Genomic DNA, 23,235 nt, shown 5'->3' on the forward strand with positions numbered 1-23,235 from the left:
ATGGCGGCTGTGGGTCTGAGTGACCGAATCATCCAGCAGCTGGATTTCTCCAGCTGTGGGGAGGAGGACAGCAGCGACAGCAGCCTGGAAGACTGGGGCTGGAGGGAGAATGGCAGTTCGATGTGTCGGACGCCCAGAATGTCGCGGAAACGCCAGCACAGTAGCGCAGCATCCCCTTCCACCCCCAGGACCACCTGCCCCGGCACCCCTTTGCACTACACCACCTGGAGAAAATTACGCCTCTGTGACACTCCCAGCACACCCAAAGTAAGCCTGAATCAGCCACTGCTTCAAAGCTGATAAGATAGCGTGAGCGGTACACTTTGTCAGTGTTGTTCTTTTTTTTTGCTTCAGCTGAGCTTATGAAAAAATATCATCTTCTGTTCAACTGAATCTGTAATTAGAGCTTAATTGTGGTCAACTCCTAAAGCTTTAAAAACGTCAACTTGACAAACACATTTTAATCTTCATAAGGGGATTCATTCAGAAAATGGGAATCCGTTTGATAGGAAAACCTGAGCAGTCTGTTGCAATGAGAAAACCATGATTGGGAAGTATAGGTTTAGTACAGAAGCACCAAACAACTTGTCTACCTCAAGGTGGTGCCATGGAAGCACTATAGCATTATAGTCCTGTTTCCTCGGAGCAGGAGTTACCACCTCTGATCCTGTGGATCCAAGACCTGCTTGTTTTCTGAGCTCTGTTATGGAACTGAAACTCTAGCTGACCAAATAATTGGATTAATTTTAACTGTTTTCAGTTTCATTACATGTCAGAGGTTGCTTTTTTACATTACCTAAAATTTTTTAGATATTTCCATGCTTTGAGTAGTAAAAAAAAAAGCAGAAGTTCCCATCATGCCACTTGTTAGTTCAATGAAGGATTCACTTAGGTACAAAACAGAACAGCAGGACCAGGACGTAGCTGACAGGTTCCCAGTAGGGCTGAGCAATATGGCCAAAAACATTATCACGATAAAAATTTTCATATCAGTCGATATCGACAATTATCACGATAAATGTCAAATCATTATTTCTTTCAAGTTTAAAGGCAGATTTTTTCTCCTGAGTGAAAGTTGAAGAAACCAGACAGTTAATTGGTAAACTAAACAACTCTTTATTTTAAGAACACAACAAACGCTTGCCAAACAGCAGAAACATTAAACAAATCTGAGGTAGAGAGTATTCAAGTAATTTTTATGTCAAAATATGCATGAGTAAAATTTACATTCTACAATCTAGAAAAATTATGATCGTAAAAAGCCAAAATATCTCCAAATTACCGAAGCTGAATGACTTTTTCTGTCGACGATGTCATCGTCCTTCAAGCTGGTCGTTGGCAGCACTACATTTGCTTCAGTGTCGATCATTTCTCCACTCTAACTACAGTCCTGTCAGCCACCACGGTGTGGGTAAACAACACCACGTTCGCTGCCCAGTCTGCAACACGCACGCTCATGCGCATTTCATGCGCAAAGCATAAACATATATATCAAACATTTATCGAACTTTTGTTAAAATTATATAGAGGAAAATTATATTGCGATAATTATCGTTATCGAATTATCGCCCAGCACTAGTTCCCAGTACCAGTGTTGGGACCCCCTAGTCCTAGAGGGGGAGAAATTATGTGTATAGAAAGGTGAGACGTTAGTCTGAGGATCCCTGTCTAGTATTCATGTTGGCCAAAAACTGGGGCACCCATCACAATTATGTAAAATGAATTACACCCCCCACCTCCAATAAGATAATAAATTTACAATCATCTTGCAAATTGTACTTTATGGAGAGAATTAAGCTTCAAATTGTTAAAGGTTTAAATGAAACATCCTGCCAATTCAAGAGTTTGAGCTATATAATAAAATAACCGAAGTTCAGATTTGTTTGCATGGTCATTTAATGCTGATTTAAAAAAAACACAATTGTAGCTCCCATAGTTAGTTAATTCAGGCCTGTACTCAAATGTCCAATTTATCGTGTAGGCCTCAGCTGAGTAGATGAGTGCTTGGCGTGCACTGATTTTGCTATGCCTGATATTGATTTTTGAATTTCTCACTCTCACCTTCTGCTCTGCTTGTACGAAACGAACCCATTAGTTCCACATTCGGGGTAAAAAATTAAATTACTTCAAAGACTATGTGCTCTTGGAATTCGAGAGTCCTACGCTTGTCTGCCCAGAAACGCTAGGTAAAGGAACTGTGTCTGTGCTTGCTCTTGTGGAAGTTGCCTACTTGTTTGTGAGCTGACATCTGAAAGTTGTGCAAAAGCAGATGTTGGATGAGTCTGAGCACCAGTTTTCCTTTGCTTAGTAGCTTTACTGGCTGATTTCTCTTCTTCCTCAGAGCTTACTGTCCAAGTCCACTCTGCTCAGCTCCAGCAGCAAGCGTCAAGGACAAACGCTACTCAGGGTCACCGCGGGGTCGGACCTCGCCCACGTGCCTTCTGTCAATGTGAACCCCTTCACTCCTGAAACCTTCAGGAAGTGCAGCGAGCAGCTAAAGAGGAAGAGCAGGGACTTCGAGGATGATATAAGGTAGAAGTAGCTTAACTAATGGTAGTCTGCCGTGTTACATCCAATTCAATTTATTTTATATAGTGTCTTTCACAACAAGGTTGCCCCAAGGCGCTTAACAATGCAAGTAATCATACATTTTGTGAATACAGAACAGAAAAGACCAGAAGACAATGGAGGAGAGGAACCAAAAGCTCCTTAGTAAGGAGAAAAAGCTCTAGGGGTCCAAGGTCAATTGGCTGCCCAACCGCTTTGAGCATGCTAACATTATGTAATTTAAAAAAAAAGGAATGAATGAGGGTATTAATCCATCCATCCATCATGTCTTCTGTATGTCAGTACTCCATGCAGATCTCTGTAGACCAGCAAAATCCTTATAAACAGGAGCTATATCCACGAAGTCCCTCTTGGATCCATGGCAGTGATGCAGCATCCAACTCGGATGGTGCCCAGCCATCTACATCTGCCATGTGTTCTGATCAAAGCCGATCAGCAATCTGGGGCAAAGCTGGTTTTGTATCCCATGGGGGACTTTTTCTTTCCTCCTCTCTTTGTAATTCTCACTAGGAAATGTATTTATTTGCACCAAAATAACCTGTTTTTCACCACGTTTTACCTTAATGATTTCAATTGTCACGAGTCACATGGTGGTGCAGTAATTAGCATTTCTGCCTTTTAGTGCTGGGGCCCTGGGTATGGTTCCAGACCTGGGGTGCTATCTGTGTGGAGTTTGTATGTTTCCTTCAGGTGCTCCAGTTTCCTCCCACAGTCCAAAGACAAACTGGCTTCTGGGAAGATTTTCCCTTGTGTGAGCGTGTTTGTGAGTCATCTAAGGTGTACCCTGCCTTGCACCCATTGATTGTTGGGCTAGAATCTGAACAGCAGAATTCACTGCATCATACTGAGAAGGTTACTGAACCTCTTTATAGCCAGCAGCTACATATATCACCCTGCATCTGACAACTGGCAACCCACTGCTAAGTTAAGGAGCTAAGAAGCTGAGTAGGTGTGAGCCTGGCCAGTGCTTGGATGGGGAAACCTCCTAGGAAAGCTAAAGTTGCTGCTGGAAGAGGTGTTAGTGAGACCAGTAGGGAGCGTTCACCCTCAGGTCTGTGTGGGTCCTAATGCCCTGTAGCGATCCATTAGATATGTAGCGTGTATCAGATAAGTTTCCAGCTTTGTCCTGTTTAGACCTATTTGTTAAGTCTAGAACCCGTCTCATTGAGTTCCTGTTTCATTTTAAGTTCTTTTAGATTTGTTTTGCTAGCAAGAGTGGTTGTAATGTATTAAAAGTGGTTGTAAGAAAAAAGCAACAAATAAGATTCTTACAAATATCTTTGCTTGGTCAACATGCTGTTGGAAATTTGGACTCCTTTCTGCACTCAGGTCACGGTTTAGAAATATTTTAAACTTTCCAAACGTTTTCTAAAGAGCTCCTAACTGTTACATACAGGACATACACAGACAGGACATGTAGTAGAGATGTTTAAGAATGTCACATGTGGTCACTCACCTTCTAAACATTCTTAATGATGTATAGACCCATTGATTAAATGCTACTTGGTCATTAAACATGTCTTCCTAAATGGCAGGGAAAACGTAGCATCCAGCACAGCATTCAAGCAAATGTTTAAGCCCACGCTGCTGTTTTTAAGTTGAAACTACTATAAGCAGCTTCACTAATAAAGAGCTCTGCTAGAATGGAAACCACAAAGTACAGGGGTGATCCCATTGAGACAGATGCATCATGTGCCTTAGGTCTAAGTATACAGAAATACTGATGAAATAAAATACTAGTTATTATTGAAGGCCTACTTCAGGGGTCCCCAATCCTGGTCCTGGAGAGGTGGTGTTTTCTAATTTTTCTAGGTTTCTTCAGATCATCAGCCCCTGATGAGCTTCAGGAAGCTGTTAAACTGGTCAAATGAAGCCAATAATGAGCTGATTAGTTGAAGAGCCTATCTGGACTGAAGACCTGGAGACAAACGGGCCCTCCAGGAATGGATTTGCCCAAACCTGATCTTTCTTGCTGAAACCTGCTGTAGGGGTGCTATATTTGTTAAATTTCTTCAGGCTGGAAAAGGCCTGGGACACTTGTGACCAAGCATGAGGGGACAAGAAACATGTTTGCATGCAGTTTTTTTTTTAAAATAAGACTGAGATTAATTTAGCACAAGGGTGCGCAATGTCCATTTCGGAGACTTAATAAGCCAACAGTCTCTGTGGCATTGTGGTTAAAGAAGGGGTTTGAAAAGAGAAGGTTCCTGTTTAAGAAGCAGGCTCGGCATCTTCTGATGTATTCATTCTGACCTGTGAATATTTGGAGTATTGTATATATACTCAGATTGTACCCTAAGCTCTGTAAAGTACCCTTATATCCTCCTTAAGCTAGGGTGAAAGTCATGATTATGGACATTCTGATTTTGGATCCTTCTTGGAGATGGAACTGTGACCATATTACTATGGCAGGAGGTGCCGATGAATTGTTACTTTTTAAGTCATATTGGATAAAGAAATCTCTAAGATGGATTATTATTTCATTCTTACTACTTACTTGGAAATGGTTTTATTTTGACCAATAAGTTATGTTGCTAATTAGGACTCAATTATCCGGTCCTACTAATTTTAGCTTGATAGTGAACTTTCAAAAGGCAGTCTTCCACAGCGTATTTTGTGAGTTCATTTCTATCTTAAGTGTTTGCCCTCGTACATATTTTTGGGATAATATGCTACTGCTTTATCTTTGTCAATCAAGGTGTGCACCTTTTTCTTTTACCTTGACTTCACCGCTGTGCTCAACAAGCCTTTCATTATCTCAGGACGTTTTGACATTTGAATTGTAGTGCTGGGTAAATTTCAAATAATCACTCTTTAAAGGGCATTCTAATAACCAGTGGATGCCCAGACCTGAAATAAAACCCTTAAATGGGAAGTTGATATGCAGCTGACTGAAACCCAATTCATCTTTCTTTCTGCTCTGATTCAGAGGTGGACTGGAGTCAAAGCTGTCTGATGACGAGTCTTTCCTACCATCAAAGGTATGGGCTTTGTTTGAGCTTATTTTTAAGTTTGCAGATGCCTTTTTCCAAGGTAAATCATATGAAGTCCCACTAAAATATTCATAGGCAACTGTAGCTGTTACACAGTGTTAGAAATAGAGTAGCATCACAAAGCTGTTACAATATGACCAAATGAAATAAGAAATGATTAATTCAAGGGGAAGAATGAGGGTGGAGTAATGGTCAGGATGTGGGACTCTGGAACAGAAGGACCGGGAGGTTCAAATCCTACGTTGGGATGTTTCTGCTGCATCATTGATCAAGATGCTCAAATTAATATAATGTATCTCTGGGTCAACATTGCGCACATGCCCTCTGTTGTACTATATGGTCAAATAAAACAAAGTACAAAGATGCTTCTCCAGTCGGTATCAGGCATTGGAGTTCTGCTGATGAATTGTCGTGCTAGGGGTTAGACAGCTCTTGAGACTTGCAATTGCAGTCTGGAACGAAGAGTCCAGAGAGAGCACTGATAGGTGATGGAGCAGTTCTGATGTCCTCAGGTAGCTGGTTCTACTAGAGAGGAGCTAGTCAGTGAACCTGTAATTGAAAGATCAAATTCAAAAATCAAAATTGTCATCCCTGATTGACTGATGTGTTAAGCTATGACATAACATTAAAGCTTTTTATATTTAGTTTCTTCTTTGAACCATTGACAAATTAGTATCTACATCTATTGTATTCTACAAGAACCTCCCACTAGAGGAAATGTTTTAGAATTCCTGAAGACAACTCTTCCCAGCTCTACTCCTGCGGCAATGTCCAATTTGTTTCTTTGCAAAGACAAAATTGCCTACTGTGTTGTAAAAATCCTGTCTGCTACCTTAAAAAGCAGTAGCCATTTTGATACAAATATTTCAAAAGTTAATGCTATTACAGTATGTGGAATCTTTCTGTTCCTGTACAATCCTGGGCCAGTTCACTGGTGTGCAGGTCTGTGGTTAAGAAGTGGTACTTGAAACAAATCCAGAGGTCTGGATGAAAACTCATCAGTGGTGTCTCATCAGTGGCTCACCTTGATTTCTCTTCCCAGAGACCTACAGTCTGCACCGACATGGTATCGCGCTACGAGTCGGAGTTTCTGGAGCTGGAGAAGATTGGGGCGGGGGAGTTTGGAGCAGTGTTCAAATGTGTCAAGAGACTCGATGGGTGCCTGTATGCCATCAAGCGCTCCAGGAGACCACTGGCTGGATCTGCAGATGAGTGAGTGGAGCCTCTCTGTGGAGCCTGCACAGGCCCCGTCTAGCAAAGCTGTAGTAGGACAGGGGTGTCCAATTCTGGTCCTTCTGGACTGCGGGTTTTCTAGGTCTGTTTCCAGCTGAAGAACTGGCATAGGTTGTTAAACTGGTCTGATTAAAGGGGAACTGCAGTCCCAATTTCTTGGTATCTACGTTAATTCACTGTATCTGAATTCAGCACAAAATCGTGAACTTTTTGAAAGTACTATGTGGTCACAATGTTGTTTCAAACCGCTAGTCTCGACACTGGCAAGGAGAGTTTTCGCAAATTGCAACTCAGCCCTTCCTGCTCACTAGTCACTGTAAAGACTAATGTGATGTACGAGCGAATAATCGGGCATTGTGCCACAGAAATGTTCTAACTTGATCTGCATGCAGAGTTAAGAAGTAAGTTCTGTTTGTCGGCAAAACCATCTTGAAGTGCGATATCTCTATTAGATTAAAAGAGATGTATTCACAAGCCTGCTTCTTTATAATTTAATAGGGCAGTTTCACGTCAATGGATGTTTGGTTGCCTCTTTCTGAACCACAGAATATGGTACTGCGCATACCTGGAAATGTAATCTATTTTGTGATGTAAATTGAAGGTTTTACAAGTTACTGCATACGTTTTACTTTTATTGTGGTTTGAAATTCACTCATCAACACAGGTTTTTTCTAACCCTGAAATATAAAACTGGTGTTTTATTTAAAAGATTAAGTTTGAAATGGCCTAATTTAAGGCCTTCAAAACTGGATTGGAATGAGTTTAGTGTATTAATTTGACTGAAAACCCAATTTAACATTTTCTTCATTATGATTCTTCATAAAATTCTTCATTAATACTGTAGTCAGAATTATAGGTTAAAATACAAATGTAATTTGAGAACTTTCACTTCTTAGGAGTTGAAACAGATCGAATTAAACAAACTATTATAACATATCTAAATAAACAACCTTAGCAAATGGAAGTCCAGTAGGATTGAAAACCAGCACACGCTGGGGTCGTGGGATACAAGATTGGGAAGCAGTTATGAAATAACTAGAACTGAACCCAGACTGACCTGCCATGCTAACTGAGAGTCACGGTGATCCATTGAGAAAAGGTTTGGAATTGTTAGAAACAAATGCATATTCAACATCTGGGCAAATGTTTTTTTTCTTATTTACAAAAAGAAAAATGTTTTTATGTCTTATTTATATTTGCTCACATGTTCTCACAGCAAATGATATAATCAAGGACAGAAGGCCTCACTCATGGTCACAAGTGAACGAGCATATTTACAGTCCAGCTGGGCTCTTAACAGCCTTAATGGGCTTATTAGCTTAAGTGTATAAATTTATTCCAATTCCTCGTCCTACTGCTTTAAAGAAAGAGAAAATCTGAAGACGCCTCGTCAAGGGGATGTCCCAGAGATTGTCAATTCATTATTGAAAATTGTCTGCTGGGCTCTTTGGGCCTGACTGCTTTTGAACCAGCCCATTTTAGGGCTGCCACCTAGTGGCTCACGGTAGGTTAGCACAAGCAGAGAATGAGTGACATTATTTGGCGATGTTTTGTATAAAACTTAGTCACGTCAGCAGTTTCCAAGTCCTGGAGAACCACAGTAGTTCCAAGTAGAACCTCAGTCTTTTTGTGTTCATTATTATTATCAGATTAGCCATACTACTTGATTAAATGAATCAAACACATCTTCATGAAGCCATTTAATTGTCAGCTGCAGTGGCGGATTAAGGTGATCAGAGACCCCTAGGCTACACGTTGTTTAGACCCACCCATCCCATTACCAGAAAAAAAGCGAGAGAAAATACTGTAATAATTCAATGACACGTTCGGAGCAAGAGCTGCTACCGTTGATTCAAACGGAATGTAACGCAGCACACACAGGGAACACACACGTACACAGGGAGCCCAAATACACACACACAAAAGCTTACTTTGAAACCGACGATACACAACAACAAGATCAGCACAGCAGAGACCAATGACCACCCCGTTTGAGCACATCATTTCAAGAACAGCAGGACACTCCCCAACTTGTGCAAGTCCATTGTCCAATAGACTCAAATCGGTCAGTACACTGCATCGACAATTAGATATTTTTCTATATGGGCTTTCAAGAAGGGATCAAACACACTCATAACTTCGAGGACTCCCATGAAGTTCCCGTTGTCAGGGCGCCCAAAAGTTTCGCTGCATCCCCTAAAAGGCAACCCTCACTCTGCTAAACACTTCACCACTGCAGCCAGCCTTTTCAAGACGTTAGTCCAATACTCATATTCATTGTCAAACTGTCTTTTTAGTTCTGAATCCATTGGACCATTATCAGCACAGCGCATAATTATATGCAACCATAGCCGTGTAATGGCTCTCCGACACCTCGTGTTTTTCCAGTCACTATAGCCTACGGTCAGTCCGGACTGATTATCGCCGTCCCCAAATAATTTACATGCGAAACAAAACACTGCACCTTTCGAAGGGGAATACAGCAGCCATTCTCTTGACACACTCGCCATTTCCGAGTTTTCTTTTGAAGAGGGTTTTAGAGAAATACCTCTTTTGGTGTTGACGTTGTCTTTCCGATGCTGCAACTTCCGCGACTTGGTTTTGGACATGATTTCAGGACCAGTTTAGCCCAGTATGCCCGCATCTGTTCATCTATTTTACCCCCAGCATGCTGGGTCCGAGCTATAGGAAGCAGGAGCTGCTGTTGCAGCCTCTGTTAGCTCCACAGCAGCAGGTGCAACAGCCATGGCAGCGGCTCGGACACGGCTCGTTGGTCTTATGGAGATGGTGGTGGCGTTTCGGATGGCTCTGCCTCCGACTCGTGTTCCTGTGATTCCGTTGCGGAAGCTGCTCGTCCTCATGCTCGTCGGGCTAGAGCTCGCTGCAGCTAACTTTTCAACCGCGGGTTGCCGAAGCACTGGCTCCAACGTTAGCCGTAAACTCAGGATCGGGGTCCGGCTCAGCAAACCTGAAATAACCAGTCAATCTGGGGATCCTTTTAAGTAGATATTGCTCTTTTAACCGCTGTGCTTTTCGTTTTGTGCCCCACTATCATATTTTCTATCGCACATTTTGTGGCTGGCTACCGTAAACTTGCACCAGAAATTACCTGATGAATCTGCCAAAATAAATTTGAACTGCAAACCCACTGCATCTAACCAGTCATTGGTTCACAAATTATTCAACGTTTTTATGGACCAATGGGGGCCCACAGGTCCGTTTAAAAAAATACTCTGGCTAGTCAGGGGCCCCTGATCAATCTGTGGCCCCTAGGCTACAGCCTATGCTAGCCTGTTTGTTAATCCACCCCTGGTCAGCTGCAAGGCATTTTACCTAAAGAATTTAAAAATGAGCAAGAGATTATATTAAAAAAATCTTACAAGTTGAGGCTTAAATGAATTTTTCACAGAAAACTAGAAGATACTGTTGATCTCTAGGGTTGGACTGAGAGGCCTTGCTCTACATCAGGCTTGCCCAACCAGTCAATGGATTGCAAGAATGTTTGGGAAAAAATAAATGGGCTATTTGACTGTTTACTTTTTTGCGATAGCCTAAAAATTCATTCAGATCTGTGCATGTAATGTCATACATTTCATTGCCCTTGTGTGTGTTTAACCCTTGTTGAATGGGTTGTAAAAGTCTCTTCCCTGAGTGCTGGCTGACACTGGGGGGAAAAAGGCTACAGGAGCTCTGTAAATAGTGTTGTGTGCGCTACCAAACAACTTTCTCTTGGTTATTGCTGCACGAACCCCACATTTGCTACTGTGCATTGTGGAGCGAAACAGACTGGCTGCAAATTCGCAACAGTTTGATAAGTTTAATTACCTATGATAGTTGTAGTGTTTGAGAGAGAACGATGAAGCAAAGAGACTGAAAACTTACCATTACCACAAGGAATGGGAGCATGATTTTTGTTTTGTACTTTCACATTCAAATCTGCAATGATGGCGTCTATGCGAAAAAAGGGAAATATAGAACAACATTTCAAAACCACACACGAAACATATGATATTTCTCAAGTGGAAAATCTCAACTAGCAGCAGTTGGTTTTCACAAGGCCTTATACAAGAGGGAAAATGGCAATCATCGCATCGTTCCACTGGCTCAACACAAAAAGTCATTCAGGGATCGAGAAGTTAAAAAAAAAAGCGTTTGCTGAGGCTGCTGACTTGCTGTTTGGAGATTTCAAAAACAAACATTTTTGGCGAGGTTCAGACAGCTGTTTCCTGAAATCAAAGGGTTTCTCAAGTCGTCTAAACATGGTGAATATGCCCAATTAGAGGATGACCAGTGGCTTCTGGATTTAGCATTCCTCACAGACTTGACTGAACTGCTCAATGAGCTGAATGTTGAGCTGTAGGGACAAAATAAAAATGTCATCGACATGATCAGCAGTGTCAACACGTTAAAAAAATTATAAGCGTTCTCAAGTAAGCTTCTCAGTGCCAATGCTCACATTAAGGTAGGATATTCTTTGTTCTAAAATGGAGAATATTACTTGCTCACTGTAGCATGAGTCACTTGCTTTTATTTGCTGTCACTTTAATGATGGATATCATTATCGTACTGATGTGCCCACAGTCTGTTTTTCCTAGATCAGAGCTTCAAATTCACACTGGTAGATCGCGCTGGACTGGCAAATGACAAAGTAGATCTTACATTAAAAAAGGTTGGGCACCCCTGCTTTTCATGAACGGTTTCGCAGATGGAATAATACATTTCACCTTTGTTGTTCCATCTCTTCCCACTGCGGTCCTTCTGCTGTCCTGTTGCTAGGCAACTGGCCCTGCGAGAGGTGTATGCGCACGCCGTCCTTGGCCATCACCCGCACGTGGTGCGCTATTACTCCGCCTGGGCCGAAGACGACCACATGATTATTCAGAACGAGTACTGCAACGGTAAGACCAGAACAGACCCAGAGTCTTGGAAAGAGCAGGAGAGTCCGGATATCCTAGTCAGGTGCTGCTTGTGCAGCGTTTCCTGTTACCCAGAACCAAACCAGACAGTTATACCACCGCAATATCGTGGATTTAAAATTCCTGCTGCTCTGCATTCCAGTTAAATCAGCCGTTATCTAGTTAGATTGGGAATTACTGTTACACCACACTCGTTGACAGATTTCTTTTTTTTCCTTGTTTTTCAATTTTGGGAAAAGCAAAAAGGTGGCAATTCCACAAAGCACTTCCAGGTGTCTATACATTCAGTTGGCTTTATCATTAATGAAGTAATACAAAGGCAAAACAAACTTTCAGCTGGTTGAGTGACTTAGGTGATTTCTGCTGGATCAGTCAATGGGAAATATTTTGCAAGCAGAGCAGACTAAGCCAGCAAAGAAACCACCTATAGAAATGATACAGTGGTTTTGTGAAACTGATGAGTACAACATTGGCGGAGGGGTTGACCAGCTCTGGACCTGGAGAGGCACAGTCCGGCAGGTTGTATGGATGACCCTAAGGTCGTCAGTTACTAAACACTTGAAACAATCTAGTTTTCTGCCTCTAAAGCTGGTGATTTTGCCTGTAGCTCTCAGGGACTACAGTTGGCCATTCCTGACTTAACTGTATCAATTGTGTAAGAACAGGCTGTGGAGCCTTCAGTGCTCGTTTGCATAAAATACTTAATTAAATTTCCGAACAAGAGAAGGAGAGTTGTGAATTGTGACGTGATGTAGCCTTCCTGCCTGCTAGTCACTGTAATGACTAATGTAATGCGATGTTAATCAAACTTAAAGTTTTACACAAAGCAATTAAGAACTTATAGGTCAATATGTAATTTAAGAGGTTATCCATACCTGCTACTTGAGGTGCATTAAGTTGGCAACTTGCACATGAATACAGTAGGCTGTGTTCTGTGCTGACAGGAGGAAGTCTTCATGATGCCATTATGGAGAACACTGCCCAGGGGTGTATATTCCGGGAGATGGAGCTGAAGGACATCCTCCTGCAGGTGTCCATGGGACTGAAGTACATCCACAGCTCCGGCCTCGTGCACCTGGACATCAAGCCCAGTGAGCCCCCCTCTCATGCTGCAGGAGAGAGCCGGAACAGGCTTTTTTATTGGAATCTCCAAGAGCAGCCTAAGTGCATTCTAACATGTAGGATCATTGAACCTGTGGAAGAAAAACATGCCAGTGATCCTTTAATCCAGGGCAGACATTTCCAAATTAGGATACTAAACATAACAGAGAGGTTTACTTTAATGCATTATGTTTTGACTCTTGTAAAAAAAACCTGTTGCAGCATAGCTTCAAAACGAGTTGTCCCCAACTTACTCTGAACCTTTCCATCTTGGATGTCTTGTACACAGGGATGTTGATCCTGTTTTTTACATGTAAGGACCTTATTACATCTTAATTTTCTCTGTCGTGCCTCTCGTAAAATTACAGTTCCAGTACTTGAATCATCATCCCAATTTTAGTCAATGTTCAGTCATACTTTTGCATTTATATTATTAATGGTAATCTAGAAAAGGAATAGGCTGTCTTTGAATTCCTCAGGGTCTTCCAGGTTTTATGTTTTATCTGAAGTAATACTTCCTTACGTCTGTATAGTGCTTTTCATCAAAGATGATTTCCTAGCTACTCATAGGAGGGGACTTACTTCATCCACCACTGGAGTGCTGCAGCCACTTGGGCAGTTATTAAGCACAGCAGCCCCACTGCACTACAGATCAGCTAAAGAAGTGAGAAATTGCTTCACTATACTGAATGAAGAGGGCATTCAGGGTGGCCAAATGATATAAGTCCATAGTAGAATTTAGCCAGAACACCTGAATTAATTCCTATGCAGGGCCAGCACCCCTAGTTTTTTGATAAGGCATCAATGGATCGTTAAGAACCCAGTACTTTAATTTAACATCTGAGCCAAAGGATACCCCCTCTTACACAACAGTGTCCCCTTTCGCCATACTGGAACATTGGAAGACTGAATCGTCCAACAACACCAGCACCACTTCCGGCACACACTTGGTTTTTCTAGGAAGTTTCCCTCCCCACTTTGACCAGGCTCAGTTTTCTTGAACACCCGAGATGTGACAGGATCTGGCTACACGTTGGTAACATTGCTGCTTGTTTTGTTTGGATTAGAAGTCCAATCACATATAGTTCTTAGAACTTGGTGAGATGCTAATTGAAACCTACCAGTAAAACCTGTAGGTCTCTGGCCCCCAAAGATGGGGGATAGTAGAAGGAATACGGTCATATTCCTTTTCTTTTATTTTCAAACCTGCTGTTTGTTGTCGAGTTGCGAACAACAGTGCCAATTTTTTTAATTTAATTATTTTAAATAACATTTTGGAAGGTTTTTTTTTTAAATAGACTTGGGGAAAGTGTCCTTGATTCATTGTCCCCTCTCCCTCTGCACTGCACACAGGCAACATCTTCGTGTGCCACCAGCCAGCCCCAGTGTCCAAGATTCAGGGGGGCGATGGGGAGAGTGATGAGGACGATGATGACAACTCCTCCGCAAGCATTATTTATAAAATAGGTGAGCTGCTCAACTATCACGTTCAGGAAAATACACATGTAGAGAAAAAATAGCATCAGCTTTCATTTCCACAGAATTGTTTAACCCTAGCTCAGATCTTCGACTTGTTTCTAGAGAAAATGAAGTAGCACTGCTATTACTATTGGTGATTTTGGGGTTTGATACTTGGCACCGGTTATGATTTTGCATATATATTATTTTAAGCAATTCTGATTACTGCCATGTTAAACTGCTATGCTCTGTCTCACCCTGAATCAGAACAAGCATGTTCTTAGTTTAGCTGATGATTTATATTGACCTTGACCAATCTGAAATATTTTCTGAGGTCTTTGCTCTGCCTTTGCTGCAAATGCAAACAGTTGGTTGTCAGAGCTCCCCTGTTTCTCAAAGGAGCAGCAAGGGTGAGAGGAAATTGATTATATTCGGTCTTGAGTACAGGGTGTGGACTGGATCAGTCTAAAGCACACATGATCAAGTGTGGATGTTCCAGTACAGCCTTGAGTGCTTTCCCATGAAAAAGTCTTGTTTGTATGTGATCCCAGGTGACCTGGGTCATGTGACCTCGGTTATCAGCCCCCAGGTGGAGGAGGGAGACAGCAGGTTCCTGGCCAAAGAGGTCCTGCAGGAGGTGAGTAGGAGGATTTTCAACCCCTGAAGGACCAACAAATGAAATGAAAGAACATTTAGATCAAATTCAAGACTGTGCAAAGACATGGCAGATGACATTTAATGTACAGTAGTGCAAGATTTTGCATGCAGGTAGCAAAAACATAAAATATGAAATGAGATAGAAAAGGCTACTAAGTTGGTCATCAAATTACAGAAAAATTAAAACCAGATGCGCTCCCAGGCTGAAGGAACTGAATCTTTTTAGTCATAAGCAGACAAGATTATAAGGGGACCCAGTACTACAGAAAGGAATTGACAAACTCAGCTAGACTTCTGTAACCAGTGAAACATGAGCCAGAGGACTCCCATGGAAGTGCCTTTAAAACTGCAAATGAGAACACTTTACCTAATGGCTGTGTAGCTTGTTCCAGATTTCCGCAGCACCTGTTGCTGAAACTTCCTTTAAAAAACGGCTGGATGAGAACCTTGGGTCAGTTGGCTGGTAACTTCACAATTTTTCCTTACGAGTCATGAATCATGTTCTCCCACCCATCCAGATGTGAAAAGGCCCACATTGCCAGCTTGCAGGGTGAAAAGGAGTGGGGAAAACATGGGTGTTTTCGGGGTTTGAATGGTGACCTGAGTGTGGCTGGCTGGCTGTGGGTGTGGGAAGGCGACTAAGAGGCAGTTCCGGATTGTGAGTCTCGCTGTCCCTCTCCTCCTCAGGATTACTCTCACCTGCCCAAGGCTGACATCTTTGCCCTGGGCCTGACTATGCTGCTGGCCGCAGGGGCGGATCCACTTCCCCAGAACGGTGAAGAATGGCACCGCATTCGCCAGGGCCACCTGCCCGCCCTCCCCCAGGAGCTCTCGGCACAATTCCAGGGCCTCATCAAGGTCAGACTCTCCCCCGGCATCTTGCCAACTTTCTTCAGGAAGGGAAATACCTAGCTGTCCACTGGAGTGTGAGGCTGTGCTTTAACTAATACAGAGGGCATACAGTCCCTACCTTATGAGGCTCTTCTCTGCATGTGAAGGGGAAATCCCCAAAGTAGGAATTGGAACTTAAGAACTTAAGCCTCTTGATTATATTTACAAGGTTGCTGTTACTCAATCTTTTTTTCGCTTGCTTGTTTCTCTATGTTGACTCACCCTGCATTCTTATGAGTGGTCATTGAACCCTGCGAGCTGATTTTAGAGAGTCGAAAAGGCTGTGGGTGCTATCGAGATGTAAACAATCCCCATACAGAATAATATACTATAGTACCAATTTCCAGATGCTGTACAACACAAATGTAACATAAATTACATAAATTGTCTTCCCTAGACAAGAAGAGTGTGCAAGGCAGTGTGCAAATGATAAGCGAGTCTGCACTTGAAATTGAACATTGTACAGATGTTGACCCTCTCTGATCCAGGAAAAAGCTTCACCAGTAAAGACTTTAATAACCGAAGGTTTTGCCACCCCCAGCGTTCAGTTTTATTTTAGCAATGGGCCAGAGCAAAGCACAGATACACGTACTGTATATGGTGTGAATCTGGGAGTCTCGTGGTGCTTATGAGCTGTGTAGTTACAGTAAGAACCTAAAACTCAGAAACAGATGTTCGAGAACAAGCTGTGCTACTGAATTTTGAGTTGCCTGTGGCTTTGAGACTGAAGATATGAGCAACAACCAAAGTCTTAGTAGTATATACGAAATTTAACAAATATTAAAGAGCAAGAGTGGTAGAAGGTGACTCATTTTTTCCCACTGTGGTCTTTCATTGCTTCATTTCCCAGGCAGAGAGAACAGTTAAAGGTGACTTTTTTTTTAAAAAGAATTTGAAGCAGTGTGATAAAACCACATTGCATCACACAGTCTCCTGAGATGGTTCTGTACTCATCATGTCTTAACTGTAGCCAAGGGAAGTGCATTCTCTGAATTTGGAGCTAAAATAGATTTAGGTCCCAAACTGGGGTAGTTGTCTTTAGATCTATAGGTAAGTCTCTCTGTAGATAGAATTCTGAGATTCAGTGAATTAAAGAAATTTAACTAATCAGACAGTTAAGTCTATCTAGTGGGCGTAAAGGTTTCAAATGAAATTATTTTTTAAAAAGTATAAAAAATGTAACCCTCTGAGAAAGAGATCTAGAACTTAATTTAGTTTGATGTATGTGTTGTTTATAACTATGCAAAACTGCCTTTCTGTCTGTGGCTGTTAATCACGTATGAGGTTTTAAATGAATCCTGCGGATGTCATGCTTTCTCAGGGGAGTCCTTGTTGTGATTCATGTATCTCAAGCCAACCCACCTGCTTTTTAAGCAGTGCTGCTTTGACTTGACATTGTCCAACTTCTTTAATCACACATAACTTTTAATTCAGGTGGGTAGCTGCGTCAGCATGCGTAGGCTGCAAATGAACAAGTAATAGGTTTATTCCATGCTGAAAAAAAGAAAGAAAACGCAACGTTTCGGCCATGGAGCCTTCTTCAGGTGTCTTCAGGTCACACCTGAAGAAGGCTCCACGGCCGTAACGTTGTGTTTTTTTCTTCTTTTTTTCAGCATGGAATAAACCTATTACTTGTTCCATAACTATTAATGGTGATGACTCTTAATACTTAGTAGGCTGTTAGAATGTGTTTTCCACAGTTCATTATTAGCCTAGGACAGAGCAAGAGAAAGATGTAAGAGGAAGCCACTATACAGCGTGTTCCTTTTACCAAAAAATCAATAATTATATTCAATGGGATAAAAAATGCACTGTGGCCACTTTGCATATATTGTAGCATCACAGGGCAGATGCTCAGAATGGACTTGATCGCCCTTTACTGGGGATGTTCAGCCCAAGATCACTGCACACTGGCATGTTGCATCAAAGGAGACAGCTCATACTCCTCTCGCGAGAAGACAGAAATACTGCTGGCACCCCTACATCCTGTCAAGCCATTTTTGGCCATTCACACACATAGGTACAGCATAAGAGCCGAACTCAAGGGACTATAGCAGGCATATTCCATACAAAATCACGGTGATCTTGACATGACCATCACATCCATTCATCCATTTTCTAACCCATCTTCCAATCCAGGTGACCATCATATATTTTCCTGAAATTGGGCACTTTTGTCCTGTGGAAGAACGATTATCTCAAATAGTTTTCTAGATCTGCTCCTTTTTGGATATACCCAGCCTTTCTTGCAGATGTCGTAGCTTCCAATAAGAACCTTGCACATCCCAAAAGCAAAGCATTAATTGTTATAAAATAACTAATCATGAAATTCCTTTACTTGTTAGCAACATGACTTTTACTTGTAATAACATCATTTATTAGAGTTTTTAGTGTTTCATTCATCACTACTCTTGACCACTGCAGTCACATTCAGGTCTAAAATGTTTTGAAGTGCATCCTTTCAGGGTGAAAAACTTGGGCTCGGATATGTCAAACTCTGTGCTGTGGCTTTGGAAGAGTAGGAATACAAGAAATAGCAGCTAGACAACAATGGTAGGTGGCAGTAGTTGCTGAAATGTGAAGTCTTTCCAGTTAACGTCATTAGCCTGATATGGTCATGTGTGATACAAAATGTAAAGAGTTGGGTGCCATTTGCTCCAGCAAGCAAATATCTTGATCTAAATTCTGTCTTTGAACTGTTAAAATCTACCCAGGAAAATACAACTTTAAAATTCATTTTGGTGTCCTTTAAATTGCATATTAAATGGTTTCTGGACTTTCCGCCCTATTATAGAGATTAAATAATATTCCCCGTCATCATTCTGCTAATGTAATCCCTTTTGTGTTAGTGTTACAGTGGTTCCTTTATTCAGATCAGATTTCACCAATCCTGTGTTTTTTCATGAGTAGAATCCCCTTTTTCTTAACCAAATTGACATTTATTATAAATGGTCCATCTTATTGGCAAGAGTGTAAACATTTGAACCACGTTCCTTTTCTTTGTATCAATATCTCTTTTAAATGAGCAACCCCATCTATACCACAGTCAGTCTGTAGCTCCAGTGGTGACGGCTGATCAGTTTTGTTCTCGTTTCCGTTTCCCACAGCTTCACTTGGCTACATTGTACCAATCTTTTGAAATACCTCTTCCTTATTGCAGATTCCGCAATCAGAGAGAGACACAAGTCATTGTTTTAAGCTCTTGGCCAATCAAATTGATATTTTAATCTTGGTGTAGAAGGTCCAGCAGTATCTTTAACATTATGCAAAGCAGTTTAGCTTTAGCAGTAAACAGGTTTGCAGTGGTAGTTTGTGGCCTGTTTTCTTATGATAAGATCTACTTATACTCGGTGTAGTACCTAAGAGTTACTACCAGTATAAAAGCTATCTCGGCAACCTTGGTTCTAAAATAATCTTCCTGGAATGTATTCTGCAAATTATTAAAATTTCTTAGATTCTACACAAAATCTCGCCCGAAGAACTGAAACTACAGTCAAAATGAAAGTATGTATTCGGCGTGGAAGGGGAATTCATGTGTCAACCAGAAGAAGATCCTTCCGTGTACAGATGGGAAAACTCATGACAGGGCTTGCTCTTTCTTGGTTGTGCGCGACTCTTTGACAGTTGCTGCTGGATCCTGCGGCGCCCCTGCGCCCCTCTGCCTCGGCGCTGTGCAGACACCCCATTCTGAGGAAGGGCACCCAGAAAACGGCCGCCCAGCTTCTCAAGGAGCTCAACGTGGAGAGGTTCAGGACAGCCATGTTGGAAAGGTGCGTCAGGGACCAGCCCTGAGACAGGGCCTCACAAGAGACTGTGTGGCTTCCTCACAAAACCAGACTTTTGTCTGTCTGGTAAAGGAGTTAAAAAAGGTGCCCCTCATTGCTCAATGTCTCTCAATGTCTAGGACCCTTTGACATGCCTAGAACTTTAACATGTGCATGTAGCAAATGCAGAAAAAAGAAAGAAATTGTGAACACTCTATCCTCACTTATTAAAACCCTAAGTAAACATTTTTTTAAATCTACCCTGTCGAAAAACTTGCTTACCATGGTTTTGAAATAATACGTTAGAAAATAAGTTTCCCCTTTTATTCCCCAACACAGAAAACACTTTTCCTATCTGCAGCACGTCAAATTTGACAAATCTGATTAGAAAATAAGGAATATGTGGAACTGCTTTGACATTCAGTAGATCTAACTTGTTGCTTAATAAATTATAGGAAATGTTTATAAAACTGTCTCCACCAGAGGGAGCCGTTTTCAGAATTCTCTGATCAAAACATGCTTTTGCAGCATTTTTTTTTGCTACTTGGGCTTTTTTGGCAACAACACTATAGCGAACTGTTGTGTGAACAGAATAGATTAAGAATGAACACTGGAAGATTTTACTAATGAGCATGCTGAAAGAATAGTGCTGTTTGAACATTTTGGATTTACTGAACAAATCTAGCCCTGTTTATAAAAAAATAATCAATACATTGATATCTGCTGGTACTGCTGGATTATCATAATATCTTAATGTTATAGAATATTCAAAAGAGCCTCTGATTTTAGTTATATTTAAGTTAGTTAGAAGAAGGGCTTCAACCCAGGTGGTTTCCGCCTGCCAAAATGAAGAAACAGATTGTGCGTTGAGATATGGTTGTATTAGTTTCATTATTACTGTTATTAAGATTTATTTTTAAAATAGCGCTGTTATTTTTGCTTCTTAGATTTTAAAACATTGACAAAATCTTGTTCTTCTATGGGATAGTTAGCTCTGAGGGGCAATAATCATGTGGCTCTTATTGGTAGTTTTAAACAGTCAGTAGGCAGAGTTTTGGAAAGCATGTTAATTCCTAATTAAACCACCGGTTGATACAATTTAGTGATTCATAGTTCAAGTGCAACAAAAACAAAAGAAAAGGTATAGCTGTCCAGGGGGCTGTGGTTACAGACCTCTATTACTGTAGTGAACCCTTAATTGAACTGCTAATTTTCTTAAATTGACCCTCTTAATTGTTTTAAACCAGGGGTGGCCATCCCTGATCTTGGAGAGATATAGCCTAGCAGGCTGTATGGACACTTAAACTGCTGTTTTGATCACTGACACAGCTTTGAAGCAAAAATACCAAAGTCCTCCTACTCCCAAGAATCATAGTTGTCCATTCATAACTTAAATGATTCAATTAGTTTAGTAAATCAATCAAAATTTTCATGTTCCAAGTCTTTACAAATCGATGAATTAAGAGTGACAAAGTTAATAGGTCATCACCCTGTGGGGATCGTGGTGTCTGCTGTGACAGCAGCCATAGTGCGCCAGTATGTTCACCACACACCAGCTATCAGTGGGGAGGAGAACAGAGTGATGAAACCAATTCATAGATGGGAATGATTAGGCCATGATTGGTAAAGGCCAGGGGAAACTTTGGCCAGGACACCAGGGTAACACCCCTCCTCTATTTGAGAAAGGCCCTGGGATTTTTAATGACCATGGAGAGTCAGGACCTTGGTTTTACGGTTTCTTGTCCAAAGGACAGTGCCTTTTTCCTATAATGGCCCCATTGCTGTACTGGGGCATTAGGACCTACACAGACTGCAGAGTGAGAACCTCTTCCAGCAGCAACCTTCATTTTTCCCAGGAGGTCTCCCATTCGGGTACTGGCCAGGCTCACACCTGCTGAGCTTCAGTGGGCTGCCAGTGGTGAGCGGCAGGATGATATAGCTGCTAGCAAAGAGTGGGGTTCCAAATAAGCAGTGGTAGAAGCTATATGAGACATAAGCAGGGGAGTTGAGGAAAAGCATGTTACTGCTGTAGGTGAAACCAATAAGGCCTTTGACAGGTTTCTCTGTTTTGAAGAAACTTGCTTCCCCTGGTAGTCTAGCTGGGACAGCTCTCCGCTGTCATAGTGCCACTTGCACAGAAACACTAGTGTGTGAAACGCACCCCGAAGTAGGACGATGGAATGAAGGGATCAGTACTCCTTGGGTTTTTCAGAAATGATTCTTTTCCACCCCCACCCTCTCCAGGGAGCTGAAGGAAGCCCGGCAGGCTGCCTCCTCACCACTGCAGGACCTGAGTTCCCTCTGGCAGCTGTCCGGCCACACGGGCTCTGACTCGCGGCCGCGGAGGGTGGTAGGCGGAAAAGCCTTGCGATCCATGAGCTTCGGAGGATACTGAGTTTGGACGTTTTCCAGCAAATGTGATGTCAGCAAGGGAAGGATATTTGGTTTGGGTGTGGGATTGGCATATATTGTTCCATTGATAACTTGGGATTCCATGACTGTCATCCATTCTCAAATGTCCTTTGTAACTGTTGGTTATCTCTCGCCCACACACAGTCTTGCCAGAAATCTGGGCCTGGAGAAGGGATTGCGAAAGAACGATTGGAAATGCCCTTTTGTTCCCTGCTCTGCTGGGGTAGGCGGGGTCACACATTACCTGGAAAGGAACTCCAGAAAGGAACCAAATGGACCTGCCATTGTGTGTGATGAACAAGATAAACAGATACTGTTACCGTTGCTGATCTGTGGGAAAGCTTTTTCTGAAGTAGCAATGTTGAGCTCTATCTTAGTAGATGGTACATGTTTTTGAAGGCTAGTTTTGATATGTAATGGAGTACTAAGAACCATGATTACCATTTGTCTTGAAGGCAAATGAATAATGTCCTGAAATGCTAAACACTTGCATAGAGCATGCTTTAGTACACCAGCGATACCCCTTACAAATTCTGTTCTGGTAAGTTCTCCACAATAAAGCAGAATCCCATCAGTGTGCTTTTTACAGTGCAGGGTACTGGCCTCATATAGTACTGCTCATTTTCCAGTGAACTAGTCAGCGACGCTTGATAGCTTTGGTTGAAATTTCACCAAGTACATTAGCGAAAAATGTTGCCCTTTATTTTTAAGTTTTTTTTAATGTTCTTAATTACTGTTTAGTCATTTTTACTTATCCATTGTAAATAAAGTTTTAAGTGTTTTTATGCAATCCTGCTTGAGTAGTTTTCTTTTTTTAAAGTTCAAATAAGAATATTATATACCTGTGAATATTGTCAGCCTGCTGGGTACAGCCAGAAAAATAGTATAGAAAACATAGTATTATATAAAATATTATTAAAGCATTACATGGAAGCACAAAAAAACTTAACACTCAAGGTCTAGTAGATTAATTGAATATTTTGAACATAAATATTGTTTTGTTAGGGGTTAACAGTAGTCAGGGAGTAATCAAGGATAAATATTAGTCAGTCCTTAGACCACTTAAACTATAACTTAGATGACGGTAGCAAGGTTTAACTAGAGTGCCTCCTATAGGTCAGTTATGCTGAGCTATGTAATGTGGCTGCTTTAAAAGGGAACTGCAACGCTATTTTTTTAATAGTAGTTCAGGTGGGTAGCTGCGTCAGCATGCGTAGGCCGCAAAGGAACAAGTAATAGGTT

At 41.6% G+C, this 23,235-nt stretch overlaps 1 protein-coding gene across 1 annotated transcript; it reads left to right on the forward strand.

Annotated features, from left to right (window-relative positions):
- wee2 (WEE2 oocyte meiosis inhibiting kinase) lies at positions 1-21,976 on the forward strand. The gene is made up of 11 exons (XM_088922583.1): positions 1-267; positions 2,342-2,532; positions 5,498-5,549; positions 6,604-6,773; positions 11,571-11,692; positions 12,655-12,801; positions 14,165-14,278; positions 14,821-14,906; positions 15,614-15,784; positions 19,442-19,587; positions 21,826-21,976. Exons 1-11 carry the CDS (start codon positions 1-3, stop codon positions 21,974-21,976), a joined length of 1,617 nt encoding a protein of 538 aa, XP_088778709.1.
- The last annotated feature ends 1,259 nt before the right edge of the window (positions 21,977-23,235 follow it).

Source organism: Atractosteus spatula, chromosome 8, assembly GCF_055471065.1.
Source record: "Atractosteus spatula isolate fAtrSpa1 chromosome 8, fAtrSpa1.hap1, whole genome shotgun sequence".
NCBI lineage: Eukaryota > Metazoa > Chordata > Actinopteri > Semionotiformes > Lepisosteidae > Atractosteus > Atractosteus spatula.